The sequence below is a fragment of the Canis lupus genome, chromosome X, assembly GCF_048164855.1.
Source record: "Canis lupus baileyi chromosome X, mCanLup2.hap1, whole genome shotgun sequence".
Taxonomy (NCBI): Eukaryota; Metazoa; Chordata; class Mammalia; order Carnivora; family Canidae; genus Canis; species Canis lupus.
In genome coordinates this window covers 82346936-82373361 of record NC_132876.1, presented here as the reverse complement: position 1 = coordinate 82373361, position 26426 = coordinate 82346936, and the positions used below count along the sequence as shown (strand labels likewise).

General features: G+C 41.0%; 1 protein-coding gene across 5 annotated transcripts in view; it reads left to right on the top strand.

Annotated features, from left to right (window-relative positions):
• The first annotated feature begins 1883 nt into the window (after positions 1-1883).
• CLCN5 (chloride voltage-gated channel 5) overlaps positions 1884-26426 on the top strand; it is a 155160-nt gene continuing 130617 nt past the window's right edge. For all 5 annotated transcript variants that reach the window (XM_072817422.1, XM_072817424.1, XM_072817421.1 and 2 more), the window contains exons 1-3: positions 1884-2114; positions 2731-2845; positions 4439-4594. In XM_072817422.1, the coding sequence (XP_072673523.1) occupies positions 4579-4594 (16 nt within the window). In that variant the 5' untranslated portion in view covers positions 1884-2114; positions 2731-2845; positions 4439-4578. The remainder of the gene's footprint in view (positions 2115-2730; positions 2846-4438; positions 4595-26426) is intronic.

Below are 26426 nucleotides of genomic sequence, written 5' to 3'. Positions count from 1 at the left end.
AAGCTTCAATCACACAGGACTAGTCACATAACCTTATATGTGATTTCCTTCGCACAAGTTACTATCTCCACTTGGATTTACCCTTATGAGAGGATTCAGAATAACTTCCCCTGGATTCTTTCTAGTTACTTGGGGCTCTCTTCCACCCACCCAGTCATCCACTTATTACACAGTGAGTGCCTGAAGGCAGGGACTAAATGCTACCAGGCGAGAAAGTAAAAATCAGCTTGGACCGAGAAAGCAAAAATATGGCCATTCATCAGGCTGGAGTAACAGACACAGATAAAGCCAGTTGCAAGTTTTACAGGGAACAATATTTCCCCTAAAGACAAACTGCAGCTTTAAAGTGACCCCCTTTGAGTGACCACCACCTTTTTTAATTCACTTTGTTCTCTATAATCACAGACTATTGGAGACTTTGCTGCTTGAAATCATGCCAGTGAGAAGAAAACATCCCACATTTGTCTGGAGGACATAAGGTTCTTGGACACAAAGAGACAGTCTTGATTTCCTATCCAGGTGCAGAGCTTTGGATAAGGGGTATTTGGACACAACATTCCACATCTATTTTTACTTTGTGGTTCCCAAGGAAACAGGTCTCTGGGTTCATTTCAAAGTTCAGACCTGATGTTGGCCTCTTCACACAGTTCTGCTTTGCACTTACCAAAAACAATCCTTCATTAAAAATTTATCTAAACTCCACCGTACCCTCAAATTCTGTAGTGACTGTTTTTCTTTGTTTGGTGGGATGCTCCATGCTTTCTCTTGTGTGTGGTCTTCTTCATTGCAATAGTCAAAAAGCCTGACTTTTAGATTTACCTGGATTGATTATATGGGTTCCGGTCTCAGTTCTGCTGATAACTAATTATCTGGTTCACCTTAATAAGTCAGAGGACTTCATAGGGCTATTTTCTCTTCTGTAAAATGAGGGGCTGTTTCTTCCAATCCCAAGTGGAGGTAGGTTGGACTCTCAGTTCTACCACTTACCAGACCTGTGATGTTTGCTTTTCTGAGCCTCTGTTTAGTAATTATTAAAGCGGAGATAATATTGAAAACTGCGGTGTAGATTATCCAGCACCGCAATGAGGGTCGAGTTGACTGTTAAAAGCATCACTATATTTGATTACTCTGTCTACTCCTGTTATGTGAGCTCGGACAAGTGACTTAATCTTTGTTTTCTCATGAATAAAAGCGGAAAATAATAGTAAGTACCCCAGTGCGGTTATTGCTGCCATTAAATGAGATGAAAATGAGTTAAGGGCTTAGAACAGTGCCTGGCACATAATTAGAGGTTCAAAATATGCGAGCCAATGTAATCAGTATTAGACTACTACCAGCTGTTCTGTGGGCCAGAAGCTCAGGACAGTTTCATTCTAAGGATAAAATCCCAAAGAACCGTACCCCAGGCTGCAAACTGTGAAACATAATGGAGCATAGGGGTGGTGGAAGAGGAGGAGGGCGGGGGGTGGGGGTGACTGGATGACAGGCACTGAGGGGGGCACTTGACGGGATGAGCACTGGGGGTTATTCTGTATGTTGGCAAATTGAACACCAATAAAAAATAAATTTATTTTATTTTATTTTCTGAGTTTTATTTTGAAATTCTTAAATGTTTTTTAGATTATCTGAGTTTTATTTTTTAATTTATTTTTTATTGGTGTTCAATTTACCAACATACAGAATAACCCCCAGTGCCCGTCATTAAAAAAAAAAACAAATAGGCTCGGCCCGCACCGGGTCAGGACCCGCCCGGTCCTCATTAAATATGGCAGCGAGCAGGGCCGACCTAACTGCGGTTGCGCATGCGGAAACTCCTCCTCCGCCGCCTTCCCGGGCCGCCTCAGCCCCCGCCCCGGCTAGACCCAGGTGCCGGGAGAAGGCCGGCTAGGGTGCGCACGCGCAGACATTGGCTGTGCTTGGCCGATACTTGCGAGGCGTCTGTCACATGAGCTGCGCGCCCGCTCCCCCTCCTCCCGGCTGGTCTGTGAATGAAGCTCTGCCGGCTACGTGGGGCGCTAGCTAGCTCGGCTTGGTGTCCTGGACGCCGGAGCCGACTGAGCGCTCGGCCCGCCGGCGGCCGACACGGGCTCCGCCGCCCCTCACCTCGGCGACAGGTAAAGACAGATGGGCTGTCCCTTCCCCAACAGGTCTTTCGTGGGCCGCTGGCCCCCGGTCCACCCGCGAAGCACCCCCTAAGCGCAGCGACACAGGGGAAGCGCTCCCCGCTGGCTGCCCCCCCCCACCCCCCCGGAGATGGGGGTTCCCCTTGCCCGGCCGCCGCCGCCTGGCACTCGGAGGAGTTAGACCGGCTAGTTCTAGCCAGTGCAGGGCGGCATCTTCCCGGGAGCCCTGCCCTATTCTCCGAGCCAGGGTCCCTGTGCGGTCCCAGCGAAGTTTTCTCGCGGAGCGGCGCCAAGCCCTTCCCGCTTTTGAATGGGGGGAGGCTGGCTGCAGGACTGGGCAGAGTGGTTTTGGCTGGTGAAGCTCTGTCGGGGCCCGGTTCTTCTTCCTCCTGCTCTGGACTCGCAGGTCTGTGTGGGTCTTAGCGAAGTGGACCGCAGACTCGCAGAAAAGTCGTTGCTACGAGTTTTGCGCCCCGCCCCCCCCCCACCTACTTAACGCGTGTAGCTGGTTCTCTAGACTATCCAGGCTTGCGCTCGAGCGCCTTAACCTAGAAGGGGAAAGCCTTACCTTCACATTGATGCACGTTTACCTTTCTTAACATTTCAGAGCAAATCAGTTTCCTGGAGTGCCAAGCGAAGTTGTACGTGTGCCCGTGTAATAACGTCAGTGTAAGCTACCCCGAATAAGAGGGAAATTCAGAAGCGTGGAGCATAAAAAGCCAGTAAGAATCTGCTTTACGTAATCTTCATACATTTATTAGCAGCTACCCAGGTTTAACTTCAGAGATGTTAAATTTCTCCTGGTCTCACGAGGCGCGGATCACTGCTTAACTGTATGCGAAATAAGGGCGGGGGGGGGGGGGGGAGGCAGACCAAAACTGTCCCGGCTTCGAGATAAGTCATTGGAGCGATTTTTCCTGGTGAATTCATCCTTGGACTTGTGAGTTCCAACTTTTCTTGGACTTTGCGAACCTTTCCTTATCCAAAGCGTTGTTTTGTCTCTATCGGTGACATTTACACTCTTGACCCCCCCCCAAAAAAAAATCATTAAGGAAGACCAAAATGATGACTCTCAAGTTCATAATATTCTTCAGTATGTGTGCGTTAGCGCTTTCGCTTTGGGGGTGGAGGTGTTGCTGGTATAAAAGCTATGGAAATAGAAATCTCCTTTCATGTTGACCAAGTCAAAAAAAGGGGAGGACTTTTTCTTAGACAAAGCAGATAGTTTGTATGTTAAATAAGGAAGACCAGTTCATTAATTAAGACCTTTTTTAAGTGGACAGCACAGTGTTTAATATATTAAGTCTCTGGATCAAACTAAGTCATATTTTTTTTCTCCCATTCCTAGCTCCTCTCTTATCCTTGCAAATTGTATTGTCCTAAGACCGAATTTGATGTTTTATTTATTTATTTGTTAAGATTTTATTTGTTTATTCATGAGAGACACAGAGAGAGAGAGAGAGAGAGAGAGAGAGGCAGAGACACAGGCAGAAGGAGAAGCAGGCTCCACTCAGGGAGCCCAATGTGGGACTTTATCCTGGGACTCGATCCTGAGACTCGATCCTGAGACTCCAGGATCTCGCCCTGGGCTGAAGGCAGGCACTAAACCGCTTAGCCACCCAGGGATACCCCTGATGTTTTAAATTTAGGAATCAGCAGAATTAATTTGGTTGTACTTAAATTAGTATTCTCTTTGTACATTTTTCTTTGTCTTTGGTTCTTCTAGCCCCTGAATATAAAAGCAATATATGCTTCCTATAGGACATTGGCAAAGTGTGGAAAAGTATAATGAAGCAGAGAGGAAGAACCATGACCCAAAGGGCATTGCTCTTAACTTTTTAAATTATACTTCCTTTCTTTTCCATTCCTATATGGGGGTGATTTAAAAACGTTAAGTATTACAAAATTTGCTCCCCTTTCTACTAATTTTTAAATGTAAAGTTGGTGTTGGGGGGTGAGGCCATTGGATGTTATGTTGCTCTTCATTCCCCAATCTGTGGAGCTTCGAGATAGGAAAGACATTAAATGGTTATCTCATTCAACCACCCATCCTTTGAGATTCTGAAACCTATTTACTGAAGATCCAGTGATTCATGCAGAATTGGACAGCACTCAGTGGCAGTGATAACTGACTCTAGATCTTCCCATTCTGTCTTTTTAAAGCAATACCTCGCTGGGAAAAACTTGACACTACCCATGTCTGCATTTCATTGAAAGAGAGGTTCAAAGAGGATAGGAGGTAATTTTTAGGGATTTGAAATGTTTTTTTTTTTTTTTATTAATGTAGGTATTCATTTTTCTGTTCACATTTTTAGGTTCAGGGCTTGAGCTACGTGACAAGGCCACACAGTTGCTGTTGTTCCATCTACACATCCCATTCAAGCCTCCTCACAAAACCGGAGGAATTTGAGGAACTGAGTGTGTGACTCCCAACGTGGGAGAGGATAGGATCAAGATGGCCATGTGGCAGGGTAAGAAATTAGCACTTATTTCTTTAACTGTTCTTTTTCCTCCTTCTCTATCCTCCATCCCAACCCAATCCCCCAAGCCAGTGGCAGGCAGCCAGCTGTTTCTTTAATTTAACCCTTTGTCTTCGCAAGGACAAAGTATATATATTTTTTTTTTGCAAGGACAAAGTATATTAATTTAAAAGAAGTTGCTGCTAGCTAGAAATTTAATGTATTTTAAAGTAGCACTGGGGGTTATTCTGTATGTTAGTAAATTGAACACCAATAAAAAAAAAAAGGCTAAAGTAGAAGTGGAGGGGGAGGAGGAGGGAAGTAGCAGGAAAAAGTAATGCCAGAAGCATTTTCAAAAAACTCCCTCTGTTTGAGCATGTGCTTGTGGGGTTATACATGAGGAAACAGAGGATTTTTTTTTCATATTAGTGTTTTTCATTTTGTTTCCTGCAAATTCCTATCATAAGGTTCTCCATGGTGGGAGAGACAGATGTCAGCACCTCCTTGGCTTCCTCTTCCCAATAAAAACTTTAAAGCATATTTAATGTTATAATGTTTATATTTGGTGATAGAAAGAAAATGTTTGTTTAAATACTATGAACTACCCAAGAGCAAAACTCAACGATCTCTCCCAAGAGATGGGTTTACATCTCTTGGAAACCTGGGGATTCCTCCCACATAATAAGTTATTTTTTTATTTTTGGTGGGGTTGAGGATTGTGCCTTTTGGGAGAGTATCAGAATTTCTGGGGGTATGTGGGATTTTTGTTTCTCAAAAGGGAGTGTGGGTTTAAGAAATGATAGGCAAACACTGCCCAAAGTAGTCAATGATTCACAAAAGGTTAAGGATCACTTAGATGGAGTAGAATATGCAAGAACTTGAATAGCCATAAGTATTCAACAGGTAGGTTTGTTGGTTGTCTAGTGTATCTCTTAGAACTGTCTCCTGTTGGGGCACCTGGGTGGCTCAGTGGTTGAGCCTGAGCCTTTGGCTCAGGTTGTGATCCTGGGGTCCTGGGATTGAGTCCCACATCGGGCTCCGCACAGGGAGCCTGCTTCTCCCTCTGCCTGTGTCTCTGCCTCTCTTTCTGTGTCTCTCATGAATAAATAAATAAAATCTTTAAAAAATAAAAATAAAACTGTCTCCTGTTGATTTTGGCCTCAAGTATGAAGGCACACAAATGTTAAGTATTTTTGATGTAGGAGGATTGTCGATTTGAAGATGTTCATTGAAATGGGATTTGGCCTGTATTGCTTGCTTTGATGCACACAGTGGACATTGATCAGGTGCAGTTTGGAAATTCCTGTTTAAATCCCGAGACATTCTTTCATTCAACAAATATGGTACTGAGATGCAAAAGGTACAGAGCCCTAGAGGGTCCCTTGCCTTATGGGAAAGACATACATATAAACAAATAGTTATATTAGGTTGAAATAAGTATTTTAATAGGGGGAGGTGCAGAATGTGACGGAAGCCCAGAGAAAACCATGTCGAATTTTGAATTTTGAGCTGATCTAAAAAAAATGAGTGGGAGTTTGCCAGATGGGCAAACGAGAGAATTGCATTCTGGGCAGACAGAAAAGTACTGTTTGAAAACTTCCAAGTTAGTTCCTTGTGTGAGTTGTGTGGGCCATGACCTCGGATGAAGCAGGGAAGGTAGTTGGGGGCCACATAATAAAGAACCTTGTATGTTCTAGGAAGGATTTTACACTTTATCCTGGAGACAAAGATTCTAAACAGGGAAGTAACATAATCAGATTTTGTTCTAGAAAGATTATTTTGGCAGCAGTGTTGAGGTGGAGTTGAAGCTGGAGAGAAAGTAAGCCAGGACCTGGTTGGAAGGCTTCTGGTAGAGTAGTTGAGGGAAAGAGATGGGGGTCTCAGAAGAAGCAGGGCAGCAAGGGTGAGAGATCCAGGAGATAAATTCTAGAAATGCCCTGTGACTGGTTGTGGGGGGAACTGCCCAGGCTGAACCTCCAGTTTGGGTGCTTGGGGCTGATGGTGCCAGCCACCAGGATGGGAACCATGGGGAGGTGGTCAGAAGGGCATGGAGATCGTGGGAAGTTAGTGTCTTGACTTGGGTTTGGCCTCTTCTGCTTGAGACACCTGTGGGCTGTCAGGTCCATGATTAAAAGATAGTGGTGGGAGTGTGGAACTGAAGTTTGTACAGGCGGGGATCGAAAGTTTTGTTCCTAATGATGCATAAAGAGCTTGTGTTTTTTTCTCTGTTTAATGGAAACATCATTAGTAGTTAATGATTTATTTATTTTCTAATAAAAACAGTTTAATGGATGCCAGTTCTTAAGAAAATGTTGTATTTTCTTAATAAATAATGTATTTTGCTATCTCGGGCTCTGAAATGGGATCTGCTTAAAATGACATTGGCATAAAACCGAATTTTCCGAGCATTAGTGAAGAGGGGAGTGTTCCATATAAGTAATTGCAACTTATTCTTTGTTTGTGCAAACTCTGCAATGACGAGCACAGTATAGCGATAGTTTGGCTGGCAGTGTGGTATAATAGTTAAAAATATAGTTTTGGGTTCAATTCTGCTGGTTCTATCACTTGTTCTATCACTTGGTAGCTGTGAGACCTTGGGCAGGTCCCTTAACCTCTCTGTGTCTCAGTTTCCTCCTTTGTAAAATGGGAATAATAATAGAATTCACCTTATAGGATCATGTTGAAGATTAATATATGCAAAGCACTCAGGACATAGAATTTTAGGTTGCCCTTGAAAGCCCTGCCCTGTGGTGGACCATTTGGGTCTGTGGAAGTTTAGATATGAAGAGATCCTTAGAATACATCTAATCCAACCCCAGAGGTTAAGTGACATACCTATGCTCAAACAGGTTTGTAGTGGTGACAGGAGTAAAACCCAGGTGTCCTGGCTCCCTATTCTACTTTTCTTTCCATTGGCTCATGGAAGAGGGAATGTGTGGGTCTAGCCTCGGCTCAGGGAAGCTCTGAGTCAGTTTCTGGAGCTAGTTGAGGAACTCTAAGAACTAGAGGAAGCCAAGTCTTCTTCCTTTTTTTTTAAGATTTTATTTATTTATTCATGAGTGACACAGAGAGAGGCAGAGACATAGGCAGATGGAGAAGCAGGCTCCCTGTGGGGATCCTGATGTGGAATTCGATCCCAGGACCCTGGGATTACAACCTGAGCCAAAGGCTGATGATCAACCACTGAGCCACTCAGGTGCCCTGAAGCCAAGTCTTCTTTGTTTCTCAGGTCAATGTTATTTAGCTCCTCTGTGGAGAATTTTATCAGAATTCCTGTACCTCTTAAACATGGCCAACATTATTATTTCGACTTCATTTGGTGAAACACTCTAACACATTTCCTGGCTCCTATAAAAACAGTCTACTGGGCGTAATTTAATATTTTTTTTATAATTCAGGGTCATCATTAATACCATCAGTTTTCTTGGTCTAATGGTCAAGAAATTATTGATAAGAGGATTAGCCAGTTTGAGGTGGGATGAGGTTGGAGATGTGTTGTCAGATGTTATTTATTTATTCAATTATTGTTTATTAGGTATGAGTTATGCACTAGGCACTGTGCTGAGCCCTAGAGGTACACTGGTTGGTAAAACAGGTATGGTCTCTGTTCTCATGGAGCTTGCCAACCAGGATAAAGGTAGCATTTCAAATTCATGAAATGATTTATTTAATTAAAAAATGTGCTGAGGTAATTTGGAAAAAAGGACACCCATAAAAATTTAGAATGTTAAAATAGTGTTTCTTAATAAAGGAGAGGGTACCTCAGAATTGTCCATGGTGCTTTAAAAAATGTGCCTGCTCAGGTCTCAGACCCCCAAATTTTGATTCAGTTTTAGGACCTGAACATTAAAAAAAAAAAAAAAACTCTGTAAGTAATTCTGATGTGTAATCCTGTTTGGGAACTGCTACATTAAAGAATTAAAACTTTTTTTAAAAAAGAGAGATGATAATGGAACTAAAAAATATAGGAGGCTATATAATTGTGGGATAGGGAAGGTATTTGTATGCATAATGTTAAAGGTAAAATAATAAAAGATTAATGTAATGAACTATATGAAAATTTTAAATTCCTCCAAAACCCATATAGTTAATGAGAAAACTGGAAGCAATCCTAATAAGACTCATTATTTTTAAAACGTAGACTTACAGAGCAATGGGAAAAATATGTGTTTGACTAGCAAAAGATGGGAATAGGAAAATACTTCAAAGAAGAAATCTTAATGGCCAGTGTGAAAAAATGTTCTTAGTGGTAAAGAAAGGAGATTTAAGATGACATACCATTTTCTCCAATATAATTTGCAAAGATTAAAAAGAAATGACAAAACTCAGTGTTGGCAAGGACACAAGGAAACAGGCATTCTTAGACACTTCTGTTGGGAATGTCAGTTTGGCAGTGTTTATCACAAACTTTAAAAAGAACATGTTTACCTTTTGACCGAGCATTTTTTTTGGAATTTGTCCCAGGGAAGTAATTAAGAATGTGCATAGAGGTGTGTCAATAAGGATATCCATTGCAGCATTTTCTATAGTGGGAAAAATTGGTTAACACTGGCATTCTGAAGTAGTGATACAGTGGAATAGTGTAGTTACTAGAAAGGATAATGTCAAGTTCTACTTATTAACATAGAAAATAGGTCCATAATATGATAGTATGAGTGGTGGTGGGGGAAGCAGATACCAGATTATAAATAGTTAAAAGTCTGGGCTCCGGGGATGAAAGGTACAACATAGGGAATATAGTGAATGGTATTGTAATAGCTTTGCATGGTGACAGATGGTAGCTTGTGGCGAGCACAGCATTATGTATAGACTTGTAGACTCACTGTATTACACTAGAAAGTAATGTAACATTGTGTGTCAACCATACTCAAAAAAGAAAAAGTCTGGGCTCTGGGTTGAATTGAAATCCCAGCGCTTTTTTTTTTTTTTTAAGATTTTATTTATTTGAGAGAGAGAAGGAGAAAGCAGGAGAGCACAAGCATTGGAGAGGGAGAAGCAGGCTGCCCACCCAGCAGGGAGCCCGATGTGGGGCTCAATCCCAGGACCCTGGGATCATGACCTGAGCTAACGGCAGCCACTTAACCAACTGAGCACCCAGGTGCCCCAAAATCCCAGCTTTATCAGCTGTGTGATGTTGGGAAGTTTCTCACGTGGGTATTCCTCAGCTTCCACTTTAGTAAAAGAGGGACAAAATAGCAGTGAACCTAATAATTCCCAACTTGTACACCCATTAGGATCATCTGGGGATCTCTTAAACCCTCCCAAGCCCAATTGATTAAAGTCCTCAATCTTTGGGGACTGGTTGCAGCCTTAAGGAGTTTTGAAGCTCCCCGGATGACTCCAGTGTGTTAGACAAGTTTGAGAACAGTGGAGCTAATACATAGGGTAGTTGGGAGTATGAGAAAATCATAGTGCCTGGCATGTGGTCAGTAATCAATACGTGGTAACTATTATTAGTTAACTTATTTTTTAATTAATACTATGACCCCCATTTTAAGATGTGTTTGTGTCCATGTATGTATAATATAAAGAAAAATCACACTGGGTGTTATTCTATATGTTGGCAAATTGAACACCAATAAAAAATAAATTTATAAAAAAAATCTGAGGGGATGTACAAGAAAGCATTAAAGAAGTTACAGTTGACTTTATTTTTACTTATTTGTATCTTGCAATTTTTCTGTAAATAACATGGATTCCTTGCTAATCTTCTAAAAAGTGTAACTTCTGAAGGAAATCTCCAATTGTGTGCACAGCATTATGTACTGTCGTATTCATAATAGTGAAAAACTGAAGACATAGTTTCCATAGTAGGGGAATGTGTGTAAGTTTTGGCAGGTCCACACAGTAAAATATCTGGCCATTAAATGTCAAGACTCACACCGAGGAAAATCTTCATGATACAATGGAAAAATATGTGACTATTCTATTTCTGTCTTTTTAATTTAAGTGTGGGGTTATATGTGTTTACATGTTACATATATGCCTGTGAATGTGACAACAAATATGGTATGGAAGGAAAGGAACCAAAGTTATTAAAGTGGCTATTTCCAGGTAGTAGGATGCACTTATTTTTTCCCCTTTTTCATTCTTTTATTTTCTAGATTTTATACGAGCATGCTCTACTTTTATAATAAAAATAAGTTATTGGAAAATGCAATATATAGTAATATTGCCACCAAAAAGTAGTGAATTTTGTGGGCTTCTAGAAAGCTGCTTCAGTCACTCTGTGCCCCCCCCCCCCACATTAAAAAAAGAACGCAAGACCCCAAGGGGTTTGGTCAGTGCAGTTTTGTTTTGTTTTTATTTTTTGTGTTTTCTTTTGCTTTTTTTTTTTTTGCTACTAATACTTCCTCAAGTATTCTTGTGATTTTTGGCCATCTCTCCTATTGACTCCAGAAACTCTTCTGGGAGGTGAGAGCAGGGAGAGGCAGGGAGATTTTGCAAAAATTGGGAAAAGCCATCTGCTCCTACCTGTCAAACAAAAGTCATGTCGTTAGAGCGGGAGTAAGGAAGCAGAGCATCGAGCCTCTCCCCTTTTCCTCTTTATCTGGCTTAGTGTCTCACCTATGGCAGGTGCAAGAAAGGTGTTCTTGGTTCCTTTTCATTATTGCCCCCTACAACTCCTAAGTAAGGCAGAAAAGGTGGGGGGAATGGGTAGGGGGCAAAATACTCTTTCAGAAAATGCATCTCTAAAAGCCAGGCATTCTTTATCAAGCATACAGCTGTGGAAGGACCATGGGCCTTGGAATCTGATACATCTGAATTCAAACCCAGTGCCTCCAGGTGGTAGCCAAAGGTACCTAAACTCTGAAAGTCTCCATTGTCTCATGGAGAGGAGGGGTCAAGTGTAGCCTCTGGAGACAGACTCCCTGAGTTTGTATATTGGCTGTCACTGCTAACTGCGGGCAAGTTATTTTTATGTCTTTGTGCCTCACCTTCCTCACTTGTACAATGGGCTAATAATAATCCCGCCTACTCATGGGATTATTGGGAGGATGAAATGAGTTAATACATACAGAGCCTTGCCTGCCACTTATTAAGCACTTACAAATGTTGACCTTTACTATTAAAATATGCGAAAGGGTATGACAATATTGGCTTCTCAGATTTGAATGAGAATCACCAAAACACTCACCTGTTGAAGCTGTTCTGATTGTACTATAATTGCAGCAGAAAAAATAATCAATGTACTCTTAAAGGGATGTTTTTAAACTGGAAAGGATCCTTTAAGGTGATCCATTTCAAACATCTCATCTTACAGAGGAGGAAACTGAGGCCTAGGGAAACTGATTCTGGGTCACACAGCTGTCACATGGTGCATCAAGCCAAGACAAGGCCCAGGCTCCTGATAATCAGTGCTTAGGGCTCACTCTGCCAGCCTGTCTGCCCATTTAGCCCTACTGCAATTATGCTGCCTCCCCTTGGCTTGGCTATTTTATAATTTTCTGATAAATGTTAGTCTTTCTCTACTACACATTATTGCTACTTTGAAAAGTTAAGGGCTTTTTCCCCCCAAAGGATTGTTTTTTTTTTTTTTTTTTTTTTTTTGTGAGGCTTCTAGAGTGTGTTTTTTTCTTCCTGGCACTCTGTTGACATTTTTGAAATAAACTATAGGTTATGTTTTAACCAGAATTATGATTCAAAGCTTCCTGTTTCATGTGATGATGCTCTGTGTGTGGCAGGATGGGGGAGAAGGGACTAGAGAGTTTCACTCTGGGTGGCAGCAAATGCCAGATTCTCCTTTTTTTCCTACCTCTGCTAATACCCTGGGTATTTATAGACCTGTGGCCAGACCAAAGAAGCTGTTGAGGAGTTAATAGGATGAGGTAACCCCCTTAGTAATGGCATATTTTGATGCTTTTCAACTCAATACCATTCAAACATTAGGTAGCATTTTATTATATTTATTTAGAATTTCTGCCCTGACTACTTCCATGAAGAGTAACCCAGAAATTGCAACATAGACCTGTTAGAACTAAATCCAGGAAAGGGACTATCCAGTGGAAATGAAATAGATCTTACCAAGCATGTGAGATATTCAGGACACTGAATCTTTTTCTTCCCTTATTCTGGCCCTCATGCAAAAAAGCAAAGCACACTAAATTACATTATTATTATTATTATTACTAAGTTTTTATTTTTAACCCTAGTTAATATACAGTGTTATATTAGTAGTTTTAGGTATACAATAGACTATTCAGTACTTCCTTATATTAAATCACATTATTGACATCTTCTGGTCAGAGTAAGTGTTCAGATGAAGAGTAGCCTCCTGGCCCTGTCTGTGCTAAGCCTTCTGGTCCTTCCACCATCCTCCCTTGTCCTGGCATGGCCTGTGGCCATCTATGACTTAGCACTGAATATTCCCAGGTTGAAATCATGAGCTTTTCCTATTTAGCTTGAGAGTGATGAGAGCCAGGTGGGTAGAGGAATCACCACTATCCAAATTTTCAACTCTGCTATGGCCTTCTTTTCCTTGGGTTCTGTACCCTGGTAATAGATAATAATGATGAGAGAGAGCCTCATTCTCTCCATTGAATGATTGAACCACCATCCACCCAGATATCAAAGCCAAAAGTCTGAGAGACACTGCACAGCTCTTGCTCTTCTCTGTCTGCAGTCAGAGAAGATGGCCTAGATCATTTCAGTAGGTTATATTTGGGGCAGCTGTCTACTTTGAGCCATCAGGTAAGGGTCATTTCTTCTCTGTAGTCTTTCCTGAAACCTGGCCCATCCTCTGGTAAAATTAGCCTTCTACTTCTTCATATGTTTCCCCACTATAGCATGTACCCCTTGAGGGCATTGGCTGTATTTGTTCAGAACTTTTGTTTTCATGTCTGCTGTGTGCCAGGCACTGCATTGGGCAGGTGCTAGAGTTATAGCAGTGAACACAAAAGTCGTGATTATTGCCCTCTAAGCCTTGTAGTCGTGTAGGGGAGTTGGAATGCAAACAAATACACAAATATTTCATTATAAAATAATAGTGCTAGGAAGTAAAGTCCTATAAAAAGAATAATATATAAAACACAGCTTACTGGGGAAGAGGGTCTGGGACAAAGTGACAGGTTCAGCTGACACCAGAAGATGAGTAGGAGCTCTAGGCAAAAAGTTGGGGGAAGAGCATCCCAGGCAGAAGAAATGAAGCAGAAGTCCCTGAGGGGGCAAGAACCCAGATTCTTACCCAGTGTGGTCCACTGTGGCTGGATGATGGTGATTGAGATATCCAGGGACACAGGATGAAACTGCAGACTCTGTTACTAAGTATCCTAAATGCAATGTGAAGGCTTTGGGGATTGATGGAATGGGGCAGGGCAACAGTGGATGAGAGGAGGGTCTCATTCATCTTCATATACCAACTACCTAGCAGAGAGTACCCAGCACACACTTATGTGTTCATGGAATCTTTGTTTTATGAGTAATAATTACCTTGCCTTCCTACCAGGATTGCCATGAAAGTTAAATGAGGGAGGATATGCTAAGGTGTTTTGCAAAATAGAGAATGTTAGGGACACCTGAGTGGCTCAGTTGGTTAAGCATCTGCCTTTGGCTCAAGTCATGATCCCAGGGACCTGGGATCTGAGCCCCGAATTGGGCTCCCTGCTCAGTGGGGAGCCTACTCCTCCCTCCCACTTGTGCTCTTTTGCACTCTCTCAATATCTCTCTCTCAAATAAATAAATAAATCTTTTTTAAAAAAGAAAATATTAAACAAGTGTTGTTCCAAATGTGATCCACTAGATTCTGCACAATGATGCTTAGAGATGTTGACTGTCACCAGAAAAAAAACCCGATTCTTTGTTAAACTAGCAAAACCTCTCAGTCGTGGTATTATCCCAAACCATGAATATGCTGATATACTGAGTTTTACATATTCAAAGTGTGCCTTCGTTGCCAGTGACTTTAGCTAATTATGGGTGAGTGGAAACCACCTCATATCACACCATTATGTAGCACTCCTGATGTTAGAGGTAATTGTGGGTGATGTTGCCAGGAGCAGTGTAGGTTTCTCTTCTATGCTGAATTCGCTCAATAAATCTCCAAACCTAAGGAATTCATTATTTAGGACCTGGATTAATCTGAGGAAGAGCATCCTCTGAATTTGCATTTGGATGAGGGCAAAGTTAATTACAGTGAGGTGTGGCTGCCACCAACTGTGGTGTTTGGTTTTCTAGAGGCTTTAAAATAAAAGATGTAACAAACTCATCAGTGCTTTGCTATTTTTGTGTTAAATACCTAGTTCCCTATTTGTGCTACAGGAACTTCAGGCCGGGTGATTGATTTCACAGCCCCCTTCTGTGCAGTGTCAGTGGGAGTATAAATTGTTAGGGCCCATTAGGAGGGCAGTTTGGAAGTCCTTATCAAAATGTAAGATGTGTATCTCTTTTGTCTCAGTGAATCTAGTCTAAAAAGGAACCACATAAAAGTCACTTTTCACAAAGATGTTGTTTCATTGTGTTCCTCTTTCACTATTGACAGTCTTGATGTCCATCATGAGAGACTGGTTATGTTAATAATGGTGTATGTATACACTCAATGGAATGCTGTGCATTTCATTAAGAAAGAGATCTATATATATAATGATAGGGAATGGTGTCCAAGATACATTTTAAGTGGAAAAAAAAGGTGCAGAATGGTATTGTATGATCCCATCTGTACAACGGAAAGAAAAGGGGAGCTAAAGGGTAGATATGAGTTTGTATATATGTATACTTAAATATGCATAGACATTTTCTGGAACAAGACATGAGAAACAGTTATCAGTTGTTACCTTGGAGATTGGGGGTTGGCAGGGCTAGAGGGTTTGCAATTCCATTTGATACGTTTCTATACAGCTTGACTCGTTTACAACAAGCTATAATGCCTTTCCATAAGAAAATTTAAATAAAACATGTACCTCACTTGATTCTTTTCTTGACGCTATTATACTAAGAAATAAAAAGCTGTAATAATGGTTTAGGTGAGAGGTCAGGTCTGAAGCACAGAAGGCAAAGTCTGGGCTGATTGGGGGCCTCTGCAAGCTGCCAGGAAATCATCATGGCCAGGGAGCTTAAGGGGGAGCTGCGGTTTTATTAATGCTTAATGCTAAGGAACTAAGTGAGAGAAAATTAGGTTAAAAAAAATCATGATTTTATTAGGTTTTTCTTTTTGTTGATGAAGTAATTTTAATTATGTTGTTAGTTTTGATATGTGGGTATTTTAATACCTAAGTTGCATGGTGATTGTATTCTAGGTCACAATTAAATAATTAAGTGTCTTCATGTCTGGATAAATAGTTGTTGTGCTTGTTTAACCTGTTTAAATATGGTGAGTGAATGATAGGCTACAATTTCTAAAGCTTTTTTCCTAAGGTCCTGACAAGGAACGCAAGTATAGTCTCATGTTTGAAATAAAGAAAATATAAGTTGCCTTCCATTTATGTAATGAAGTTTTGATTAACTCCTCAAATGCTTTAAGCTCATTTTAGCTCACTCCCCCCACAAAAAGACTACTTTTGCCTGAGATATGAGAAGTTAAATGTCCTCTAGGTTTGCCATACTGAATAATTCCTTTATTCAGCTGTGTGTTTAGAGACCAGAGTCCCTAGCTTGTCTTAACTGACCCTGGTTTGCTAATATTTGGAATTTTAGCCAATGGATTAAGAAATGTGTGGGAAATATCAGAAAGGGAGACAGAACGTAAAGACTGCTAACTCTGGGAAACGAGCTAGGGGTGGTAGAAGGGGAGGAGGGCGGGGGGTGGGAGTGAATGGGTGACGGGCACTGGGGGTTATTCTGTATGTTAGTAAATTGAACACCAATAAAAATAAATTAAAAAAAAGAAGCAAGACAGGTTTTACTCTGGGATGTATAATTGTATGTATACAATATATAATTGGGCAGGTGGCAGAGACTGGAATGGTGGGAACAATTGTGAGAAAAGAGAAAAGCTAAGTTATTTCAGGCTGTAAATTGATACAGGAAGAGGGGGCTGGGGCACCTGGGTGACTCAGTGGTTGAGTGTCTGCCTTGTTCAGGTGGTGATCCTTGGGTCCTGGGATCGAGTTCCACATTGGGCTCCCTGCATGGAGCCTACTTCTCCTTCTGCCTATGTCTCTGCTTCTCTCTCTGTGTCTCTCATGAATAAATAAATAATAATCTTAAAAAAAAGAATGAAGGGGCCTGTAACTAGTGTAACTTTTGAGAGATTTTCTGCTTGTGGAAATATAGAGAATGAGGAGCTGGAGGAGCTGCCTGGAGTGTGGTTTGAGGTCGAACCTGAACCTGGATGTGAATGTTATGCTTAGAGAACCCAACAGGAAGATTCTTATCCTTGCTGGTGATCAGAGAAGCTGCTAGAAATGGCCCCAGCTTGGACTTGGCATAAATGAGGGAGGAACTGAGAGAGAAGAAATCAGACATCCTAGAAAGAGAAGACGGAGCTGTGAGTGGGCTAGATAGTATCTGCTGAGAGCCTGTACTTGGCCGTCCTGGGTAGAGGATGTTGCTGAGAGGCCTCACTTCATAGTAAAGCATTCTGATTTGACTGGAAGGGAAAAGAAAAAGAATAGCTATCATTTATCAATTATTTACTGTATACTTTTTCCCAAGTGCTTTACCTGGATTCTGAGCTTGTAACTGATAAAGAGCCTGGGTCCAAGGCGGTCTGGCTGAAAGGGCTGTGCTCCTGGTTATTCTGTATTCCTAGGTCCATTGCTCCAGGAATTCCTCCTCCATTGTCACCACAAGGCAATCAGGGTTATGGCCAGGTAGGAAAGAGGAAAGCTTTCTATTAGAGTCCCCTTGGTACTCTAATGACGGTACTGATGAGCAAGTGAAATGATATCAGGAGAAAAAGAAAAGCAGAGGCTTAAGCAAACAGTGGATGGAGGAGTGAATTCTCTGGAAGTGAATGTAATTCTATGGCCAAAAATCTGGGTTATTTCTAAATTTAAGTCATTTAGTGAGTATCTTCTGTGTGGAGGACACTGCTAGGTATCATGTGCAACTAAGAGGAAACAGAAGCAGACACTGTCTTCCCCACAGCTAGTCTCCGAGGCACTTAAAACATGGTCACAAATTACCATGACCCAGGCTAGTGTTCGATATACATTATAAGAGAGGTTTATCCTACCGTAGGAGTTAGAGGTGAGGAGAGAGCATCTAAGATAGACTATGTAGTATGGCATAGGTTTTTCTGTAGTTGCTGATGTTAGAGATAATGATTTTAGGCAGCAAAGTATAAGGTACATTTGAGGGAATGGGGAAAAAGTATCATGCCAGACCTGTTATATTTATGTGCACCATCACATTAAATCCTTTTAATGAGGGATCCCTGGGTGGCAGTGGTTTAGCACCTGCTTTCGGCCTAGAGTGTGGTCCTGGAGTCCTGGGATCGAGTCCCACATTGGGCTCCCTGTGTGGAGCCTGCTTCTCCCTCTGCCTGTGTCTCTGCCTCTGTGTGTGTGTGTGTCTCTCATGAATAAATAAATAAAATCTTTAAAAAATAAATCCCTTTAATGATCCTTTATTGACTGAATGATTTAGTGTCAAAATCAGGACACTTCTGAGAGTTGAAGTGGTGTGCTAATCACATGTGGTAGGAGTATAGACAGGGACTGATCCAGAAAAAAACAGGACATATGAGGCAGTTGGTATTATCCTAACTTAACAAATGAGAGCAAGAAGGTTCTAAGTCACATAGCTAGGAAGCGACAGAGCCAGCACTTGAAACCAACTGTGGCCCCCAAACTAGGAGATCTATACCTCATTCTGTAAGCAGTGGAGGTAGTTGAAAGGCTTGGAGCAGAAAATGCCATAGTTAGAACTATGCAAGACAGATGGGAGGCAGATACCGCAAATGGGGAGATTAGTTAGGAGATTGCTGAAAGAGATTCAGGCAGAACATTTCAAGGGTCTGGATATAAGGTGTTGATTTTGGGGATTTAAAGGAAGGGATAAATGTGAGACACATCACAAAAGAGGAAGTGGCAAACTTTTTTTTTCTTAAAGATTTTATTTATTCATGAGAGACACACAGAGAGAGAGGCAGAGACAGGCAGAGGGAGAAGCAGGCTCCCCACAAGGATTGTGATGTGGGACTCGATTCTGGATCATGCCCTGAGCCACCCAAGCGTCCCAGAAGTGACAAACCTGGACTCCTGATCAACTTTGGAGGGAGAAGAGTAAATGATGTAAATGATGACTCAGGATTTCAGATTCTTTTAGTGAAAACCTCACATTGGTTAAAAGTAGCCATCGTAATCAAGAAAGGCTACGTGAGTTTTCACTAGCATTCTAGACTTAAGAGAAAACCCACTTCTTAGTGCAATCGACATACTGATTTGTAATCATAAACCAATTATTTGGTACTCCTTTGCCCATATTTACTTATCTGTAAAACATAATGTTATTTGCCACTAAAAAGCCTTCAGAATAGCAGAGCTTGTCTGAATGTTTTTTTTTTACCTCAGTATTTTCAAAATTAAAAGTGCTTGCATTTAGTAATGTGAAATTGAATCCCAGTGTTGAGTACATTCATTTTTATATTCTATCGGCAAAACAATAATGATAATATTGGTAATGATGTATTGTCTCCTACTTCTGTTAACACCTCCAACCAATTGCCAGATGAATTCTAATGCCTGCTTTATAACATTTTTTCTATAGTTGTCTTAAACTGGTTTTCAAATTATTATGACTTGACTTTTTAATGTTTATCTTAGCTCCCCAGATACTGTAAAAAGTTCTCGAGGGTCAGGAACATGTATGTCCCTCTATTCTTCCTAATGCCTTGGAGGCATGCGGGAAATATTATTTTGATTTGACCAGTTCCTATGGCACAGTAAGACTGCTTCTACTTTTGTTTTGTACATTATAGTTTGTTAATATGGTCTCATGTAGCATTGGGTTTTTGGTAGCTGCATCTTACTGTGAGCTCATAATGAACCCAAGGCCTCCTTTATCTCCAAGTATGTGTCTGTCTCTCTTTTTTTTCTTCTTCTTCTTAAAACAAAACAAAACAAAACAAAACCTTTCTGTCTTCGCTTTTACTCTTTTTAAACATTAATGTAGTTAACTTTTTATTTCTTGTTCCTCTTGTTAGGTTTAGCATTATCATATGTATTTCATAAATATCTTTAAGTAATTAATAAAATATTACTTAGTATATTCATTTTCTATTGCTGCATAATAAATGACCACAAATTTGGTAGCTCAAAACAATACCACTTATCTCACGGTTTCCACGGGTCATGAGTCTGTCGTGGTTTAGCTGGGTCCTTTGCTCAATGTCTCAGGCTGTGATCAAGGTGTTGGCTGAGACCACAATCTCATCTGAGGCTTGGCATCTTTTTCCAAGTTTATGTAGCCGTTGGCAGAATTTACTTCTTTGTGGTTGGAGGATTGAGGCCCTCAGTTCCCAGAGGCTACCTGTAGGTCCCTGCCACGTGGTCCTCTCCATCAGCACTTCACAGCACAGCAGCTTGCTTCAGGGCCAGCAAAGGATGAAGTCTGTGTCATGCTAGCAAGAAGGAACCCCATATACAGTAGTCCCCCCCTTATCTGTGGTTATGCTTTCCGTGGTTTCAGTTTTCCAGGATACCCTCAGTTTGAAAGCAGAAAGTCCATTCACCTTGCTTCATCTCATCACATAGGCATTTTATCATCTCATGTTATCATAGGAAAAAAAGGGTAAGTGTAGTACAATAAGATATTTTGAGAGAGAGAGCACGTTTACATGACTTTCATGATAGTATATTGTTATCATTGCTCTTTTATTATTGTTAATCTCTTATTGTGTGTATTTATATGTTAAACTATCACAGGTATGTATGTATAGGAAAAAATATAGTATACATAGGGTTTGGTACTATTCATAATTTCAGGCATCCACTGGGGGTTTGGAACATATCTCCCATAGATAAGAGGGGGGGCTGCTGTGTGTGTGTGTGTATGTATGTGTATACACACACACGCACCTAATCATGGGGGTGATCTCTCATTACCTTTGCTGTATTTTATTGACTAGAAGCTAGTTCTAGATCCTTATCACGCTCAAGGCAAGGGGGTTATACAAGGACACAAATGCAAGGAGGTAGGTGTTATTGGGGGTCACCTACAAGTGTTTGGTACACTTGACATAGAGTCGAATGGGGCTAATTGAAGACTTAGCAGCTTGCTGACAGTCCGTTAATGGACACTCATTGGGTAAGGCTGCTCTTGCAGCTGTGACTCTGACTTTACTGTCATCTGGCAAATGTTTTTTTTTTTTCATCTCACAAAGATGTAATGAAAGATGATGATCAATAATTTGCCTAAAATAATCCTGTGGGGTCTTTTTACTGAGACAGCACTGGAGCAGGAGTAGAATTGTGGTGAGGGGCATTTCAGTTTGGATGTCTATAGATATCTAAGGAAAGATTTATCTCTTCTGGGTCTGGGGGTTAGGAGAGGGTTTGGGCAGAAATAGAGATTTTTGGGACTCTTTCATGTATAAATGGTACATGGAGCCTAGGGTAGGTGTATAGTGTGAGAGGGGAAAGGTGCCAAGGGTGGAGTTCTGGGGACACCCAGGTACTCTTTTTTTTTTTTTTAATTTTTTTTTTTAAATTTTTATTTATTTATGATAGTCACAGAGAGACAGAGAGAGAGAGGCAGAGACATAGGCAGAGGGAGAAGCAGGCTCCATGCACCGGGAGCCTGATGTGGGATTCGATCCCGGGTCTCCAGGATCGCGCCCTGGGCCAAAGGCAGGCGCCAAACCGCTGCGCCACCCAGGGATCCCCCACCCAGGTACTCTTAAGTGATTCCCCTGACCTCCCAATCTAGCAACCCAAACAAAAAGGGAAGCAAGTTATACAGCTTCAGAGAAGTGGTATTATTTTTTGTTTCCTTCTGCCTCTTCCTGTTCCTCTCTTCTCGTCTATTCCAGGTACTACTTATCCAATTATCCCCCTTTTCTCCTGGTATCTTCTGTTCCTTTCCACCAGACCCATTCATTAGCCTGTCCTTAAACATTTTGTGGCCGCCCTTTGCTGTGTCCCCTCACCCCCAGCTATCAGCACCTGTCCAGCTAGCCACCTAACCTTTTGGGGCCTCACTTTTTCTCAAAAATGGAGGGACATGATATGAGGAGAAGGTTGTGAAGTGTAAGTAGCCTCTTTGAGATCTGAATTCTGTTCTGCCATGTTATTGTTCTCCCCCTTTTCCCTTTTTGGTTCTGTTGACAGTTCAGTTCCTTTTTGAAACTTCCCTCCCTTGGCCACAGAGTTATTGTACTTTCCTAGTTCTCTTTCTGCCTGCTTCTCCTGCTGCTTCTTTGCTTTTGCTTTCTTCTGCCCCCTAATTCTGCCCATATTTGGGAGTGTCGAGTTCTTTTGCCTTCTCTCTCTTCACACTCTCTCCCTCTGAGATTCTATCTTCTCTCCTGGCTTTTGCTTTTTTGTTTTTTAATTACAGAAGTAATACATAATTACATATTGATCTTACAAAGATAATACAGAAGCATCTTGAGTAAAAAGTGAAAGTGCCCTTTCATTCCCCTCCTCAGAGGTGACCACCATTTCATGTTGGTATCTGTTCTTCTCTGGGTTGAGTTCCAGACCCATAAATTGAGCTCTGAACTCTAGTTTTTTCATCTGTGGCTACAATCAAGATACCCTTACTTGAATGCTTCACTGTCAGCATGTCAAATTAGTTAGCTGAGTGACCTTGGGCATGTGGTTGATGTGATTCTTTCCGTGGTTGTTTCTATTCTCTGGTTCTTTTGTGTCTAATATGTATTTCTTTTTTGTGTCCCCATAGCATTAAAGAGTAGATCTTCCCTATGTGTTGGGTGACCCTGTTATTCTATGGCTGATACGTTCTCAATTTGCTTATACGCACAAACTGAAGAAAATAAAATAACCCTGTCAAAACTTTAGATGAAAAGGTGATTGAATGGGCGTAGGACCATTGAGAACCAGACTTTAACCAGTGAATTAAAGCCAAGGTGCTACCATTAAAGAAGTAAATAATAAAAAAAGAAGTAAATCATGGGCTCTAAAACTTAAATACCTTAATCTAAACTATAAGCCGCCAGCATCACTGTTTGTGTGGAAACATTATTTTGACTCTGAAAAAGATATATGGATAACATCTGCAGTATAATGGGTCATTTTACAAAATTATCTTCCACTATATGTGTATAAATGCACATTAACTGGAAAGGTTATGCCTTTTGAGAATCCAGATTGCCAGTGGAAGTTGATCACTCCATATCATATTAGTGAGGCTGTGTTACTAAAAATTGTAGGTCTGCATATAATCTTAATTCCAAAGGAATTTAGGGTAGCCGTGGTAAAGGATCCACAGTAGGGGTTCTCATCTGGGAGCAGTTTTGCCCCCTGAGGACATTTGGTGATGTTTGGAGGCATTTTTGGTTGTCACAACTGCGGGGGGGGGGGGGGCGGGGAGGGGATGTTACTGGCATCTAGTGGGTAGAAGTGGGGAAGCTGCTAAATATCTTACAATGCACAGGCCAGTCCCCCCAGAGCAAAGTTACCTGACTCAAGATGTCAGCAGTGCTGCAGTTGGGAAACCCTGCTCCAGGTCATTTGAGATTAGGGGGAGACCCATGGAGGTAGTCATTGGTACGCCTTTGTGTTTATGCTGATGTCCTGTAGTTCTTAACCTTGGAGGATATGATTATTGTTTGGATTTCAGTGGCAGCAGCATACATATCAGATAGGTAAAGGTTACTTTTCTAGGTATTTTTAATTATTTGGTTATTAATGGAAATTATCTTTGTCAATGCTTATTTTTTTTTCCCAAGAGGAACTTATTGTCAGAGAAACAAGAATGCAAAGACCAGGGGCACCTGGATGGCTTAATGGTTGAGTATCTGCCTTTGGCTCAGGTCCTGATCCTGGGGTCCTGGGATTGAGTCTCACATCAGGCTCTCCACAGGGAGCCTGCTTCTCCCTCTGCCTGTGTCTCTGCCTCTCTCTGTGTGTCTCTCATGAATAAATAAATAAAATATTTTTTTAAAAAAAGGAATGCGAAGACCTGATGCAATTTCATCTCTAGTTATTGCATTTTAATTCTTAGTCCTGAATGTTGCAGGTGACCTTATCTTAAACTGAGATATAGCTCAGGAGTTTAAGTGGGTTGCCCAAGGCCATGTATTGATTTGATCATAGAACCTGGTCTAGACATCAGATTTCTTGATTTCCAGTCCACCCTTCAATTCTGCCATTGTTTCTGTGTTGCTGCTTCTCTGCTCGTCTCCCTCCTCTCCTGAAGAGTAGGATCAAGGATGTCAAAGATTGGATGGTCTTGGGTGCTGGGCATTTTTCAGACGTGTGCAAGAATATTCAACCTTACCAGTCATCTAAAACAACAGCAGCAGCAACAGTAAAAATAACCCCAAATAAACAAGGCAAAGTGAAACCTAAGGAGTTCTACTTTCTCATCTATTAGCATGGATGCAGTATTACAGCACAAGGGAGTCAGAGCCTAAAGGAAGTGGCACAGGTGAAAGGGTGTTAGTATAACACAGCTGGATGGCATTTCTCTTAGCTGCCATTTTGAAGAATGTTGCCTTTTGGGCTGACTCCCAAGCTCCATTTGGTTTGCACTTTGGAATTTTCAGTGGATAAAAAAAAATGATTTTCCATTACTCCCAGCTGGCCTGCAAGGTTTAATAGACAACTATTTGAAAGAGAATAGAAGCAGCATTGATTTGCTTCATGAACTTGGGAAATATGCCTTGTTTCTTCATGTACTTGGTTTCTTCCTATAGTAAATGGAAGATGAGGGTGATGAAGGTAGTTAATGTTTATGGAGCCCTTCCAACTTGCCAGGTACTATTCTTAAGCCCTTTCATGCATATTATATTATTAAAATGCAATACACCTCCTTAAGGTAAATGTCGTTATTCCCATTTTTAAATTGAGGAAGCTGAGGCAAAGAGAGGTTAAGATACTGGCTTCTATAGCTAATAAATAGTGCCTGGTATGAATCAAGGTATGTTGTTTGTGGAAAATACACACCAGATTTCAAAGAATTCATATGACACAAAGAATATAAAGCATTTCAGTAATTTCTAAAGTCTTTTTTTCCCCTAAAGTCTTGATTACATGTTGAAGTGATAATGTTCTGGAAATATTGGGTTAAATAAAATTTATTATTAAAATTAATTTCACCCTATCTGGGGCACCAGGGTGGCTCAGTGGTTGAATGTCTGCCTTTGGCTCAGGTAGTGATCCCGGTGTCCTGGGATCCAGTCCCACATCAGGCTCCCTGCAGGGGGCCTGCTTTTCCCTCTGCCTGTGTCTCTACTTCTCTCTCTGTGTCTCTCATGAATAAATAAATTAAAAATCTTCAAAAAAATTTCACCCTGTTTCTTTTCACTTTTCTTAACCTGGCTTCTGGGAAATTTACAATTATACATGTGGCTGGCATTTTTAGATTTCTTTTGGATGGCACTTGTTTTATCAAGCTAGCTCCTGGGGGTGGGTGATCTCTTACCCTTTTGTCATGTACATGAGACTAAAAGCCGAGGAAGGCTTAAAACTATTAAATTAAAAAAAAAACTATTAAATTTTTTGGCTAAAGTTTGCTGCTGTAATCAGAAAGTCTCAGGCTGACCTCAGGTCGATTCTCTAGTGCTTGCATCATTAAGGGGTGGGGAGGGAGGATGCTTTTAAACATATATAAGTTCTTGAAGTTAAGTCTTACACATAACTGTGTAAGACACTTAATAGTGTGGTTCAGATAAAGATCAGTGACTTGGACTTTGCCATCGAAGATCTTATAATCAAGTAAAAGAACATGTACACACATGATTCTTTATTAAATTATATGTAATGAGTGGTAGAAACAAAGCACTTGGAATCTTAAGTGAACAAGAGGTCACTTGCAGCTCTGGTGAGGAGGAGGGAAGGTTTGGGAAGGAGGTGATATTTGAGCTGGTTGGAGAAAGATGGATAGGATTTTGATAGAGGTCCCCTCTGTATTCTAAGGGACTTGCAGAAATAGGCGACAGGTCATTGAGCTGGCGTGGTTTTCTGCTTACAAAAGGGAAGCTCTGTGTGGTACAAGATAAAGATCTGATACATTGAAATGGGTATTTTTAAGGACCCACTTATGTTGTTATGCCTTGCTTAGCAGACTCCTTTCTCACACATTTATACAAATTTCTAGTCATGAAACAGACTACTTATCTGAGTCTTTCTGATTTCTGATCTCCTGGAACAGCTAGGCAGCAAGTGTTGCTTAAGCACATAGCTCGTGCCTATGCGTATGTTTTTAGGTATGTATAGATAGATAGGCAGAAAAATTGTTTTTAAACTATGGTTACGGTGGGCCAACCTTGCAATTTAGATTTGACATGAATTTATTTTTCTAAATTGTCTGATATCTCAAGCAAATAATTGTAGCACGGGAAGAGTAAGTACAAGGGCAGAAAGATACCAGAAATGTTACTCTAACAAAAGATTCTCCACCTTGAAATGGAAGAATGGTGGAAAAAATACTCTCCTCACCCCCCACCACTACTACTGTGTTTAGTTCTGTCCTTTCCTTCCACCTACCAATTGTTCATCAAACTGATTGGTTTAGTTTTGTGTGGAAGTCATTTGGCATTAAAGGACTTGGGGATATTACTTTCAAGATAAAATCCAGAAAGCAAAGAACTCCAGAGCCTTAAGTATGGGGACTGTTGACTCTGTACTTGTAGGGCCTTTGTCTTCTAGGTGAATTTTTTTTTGTTTTATGCTAATAGAGTTTTGTCCCTTTAATGTAGAAGATGCTTCGGTGACTCCTGCTTTCTGGAGAATATCATATAGTTCGTTGGGCTTTTCCTTTCATAGAATCCTAAAATGTT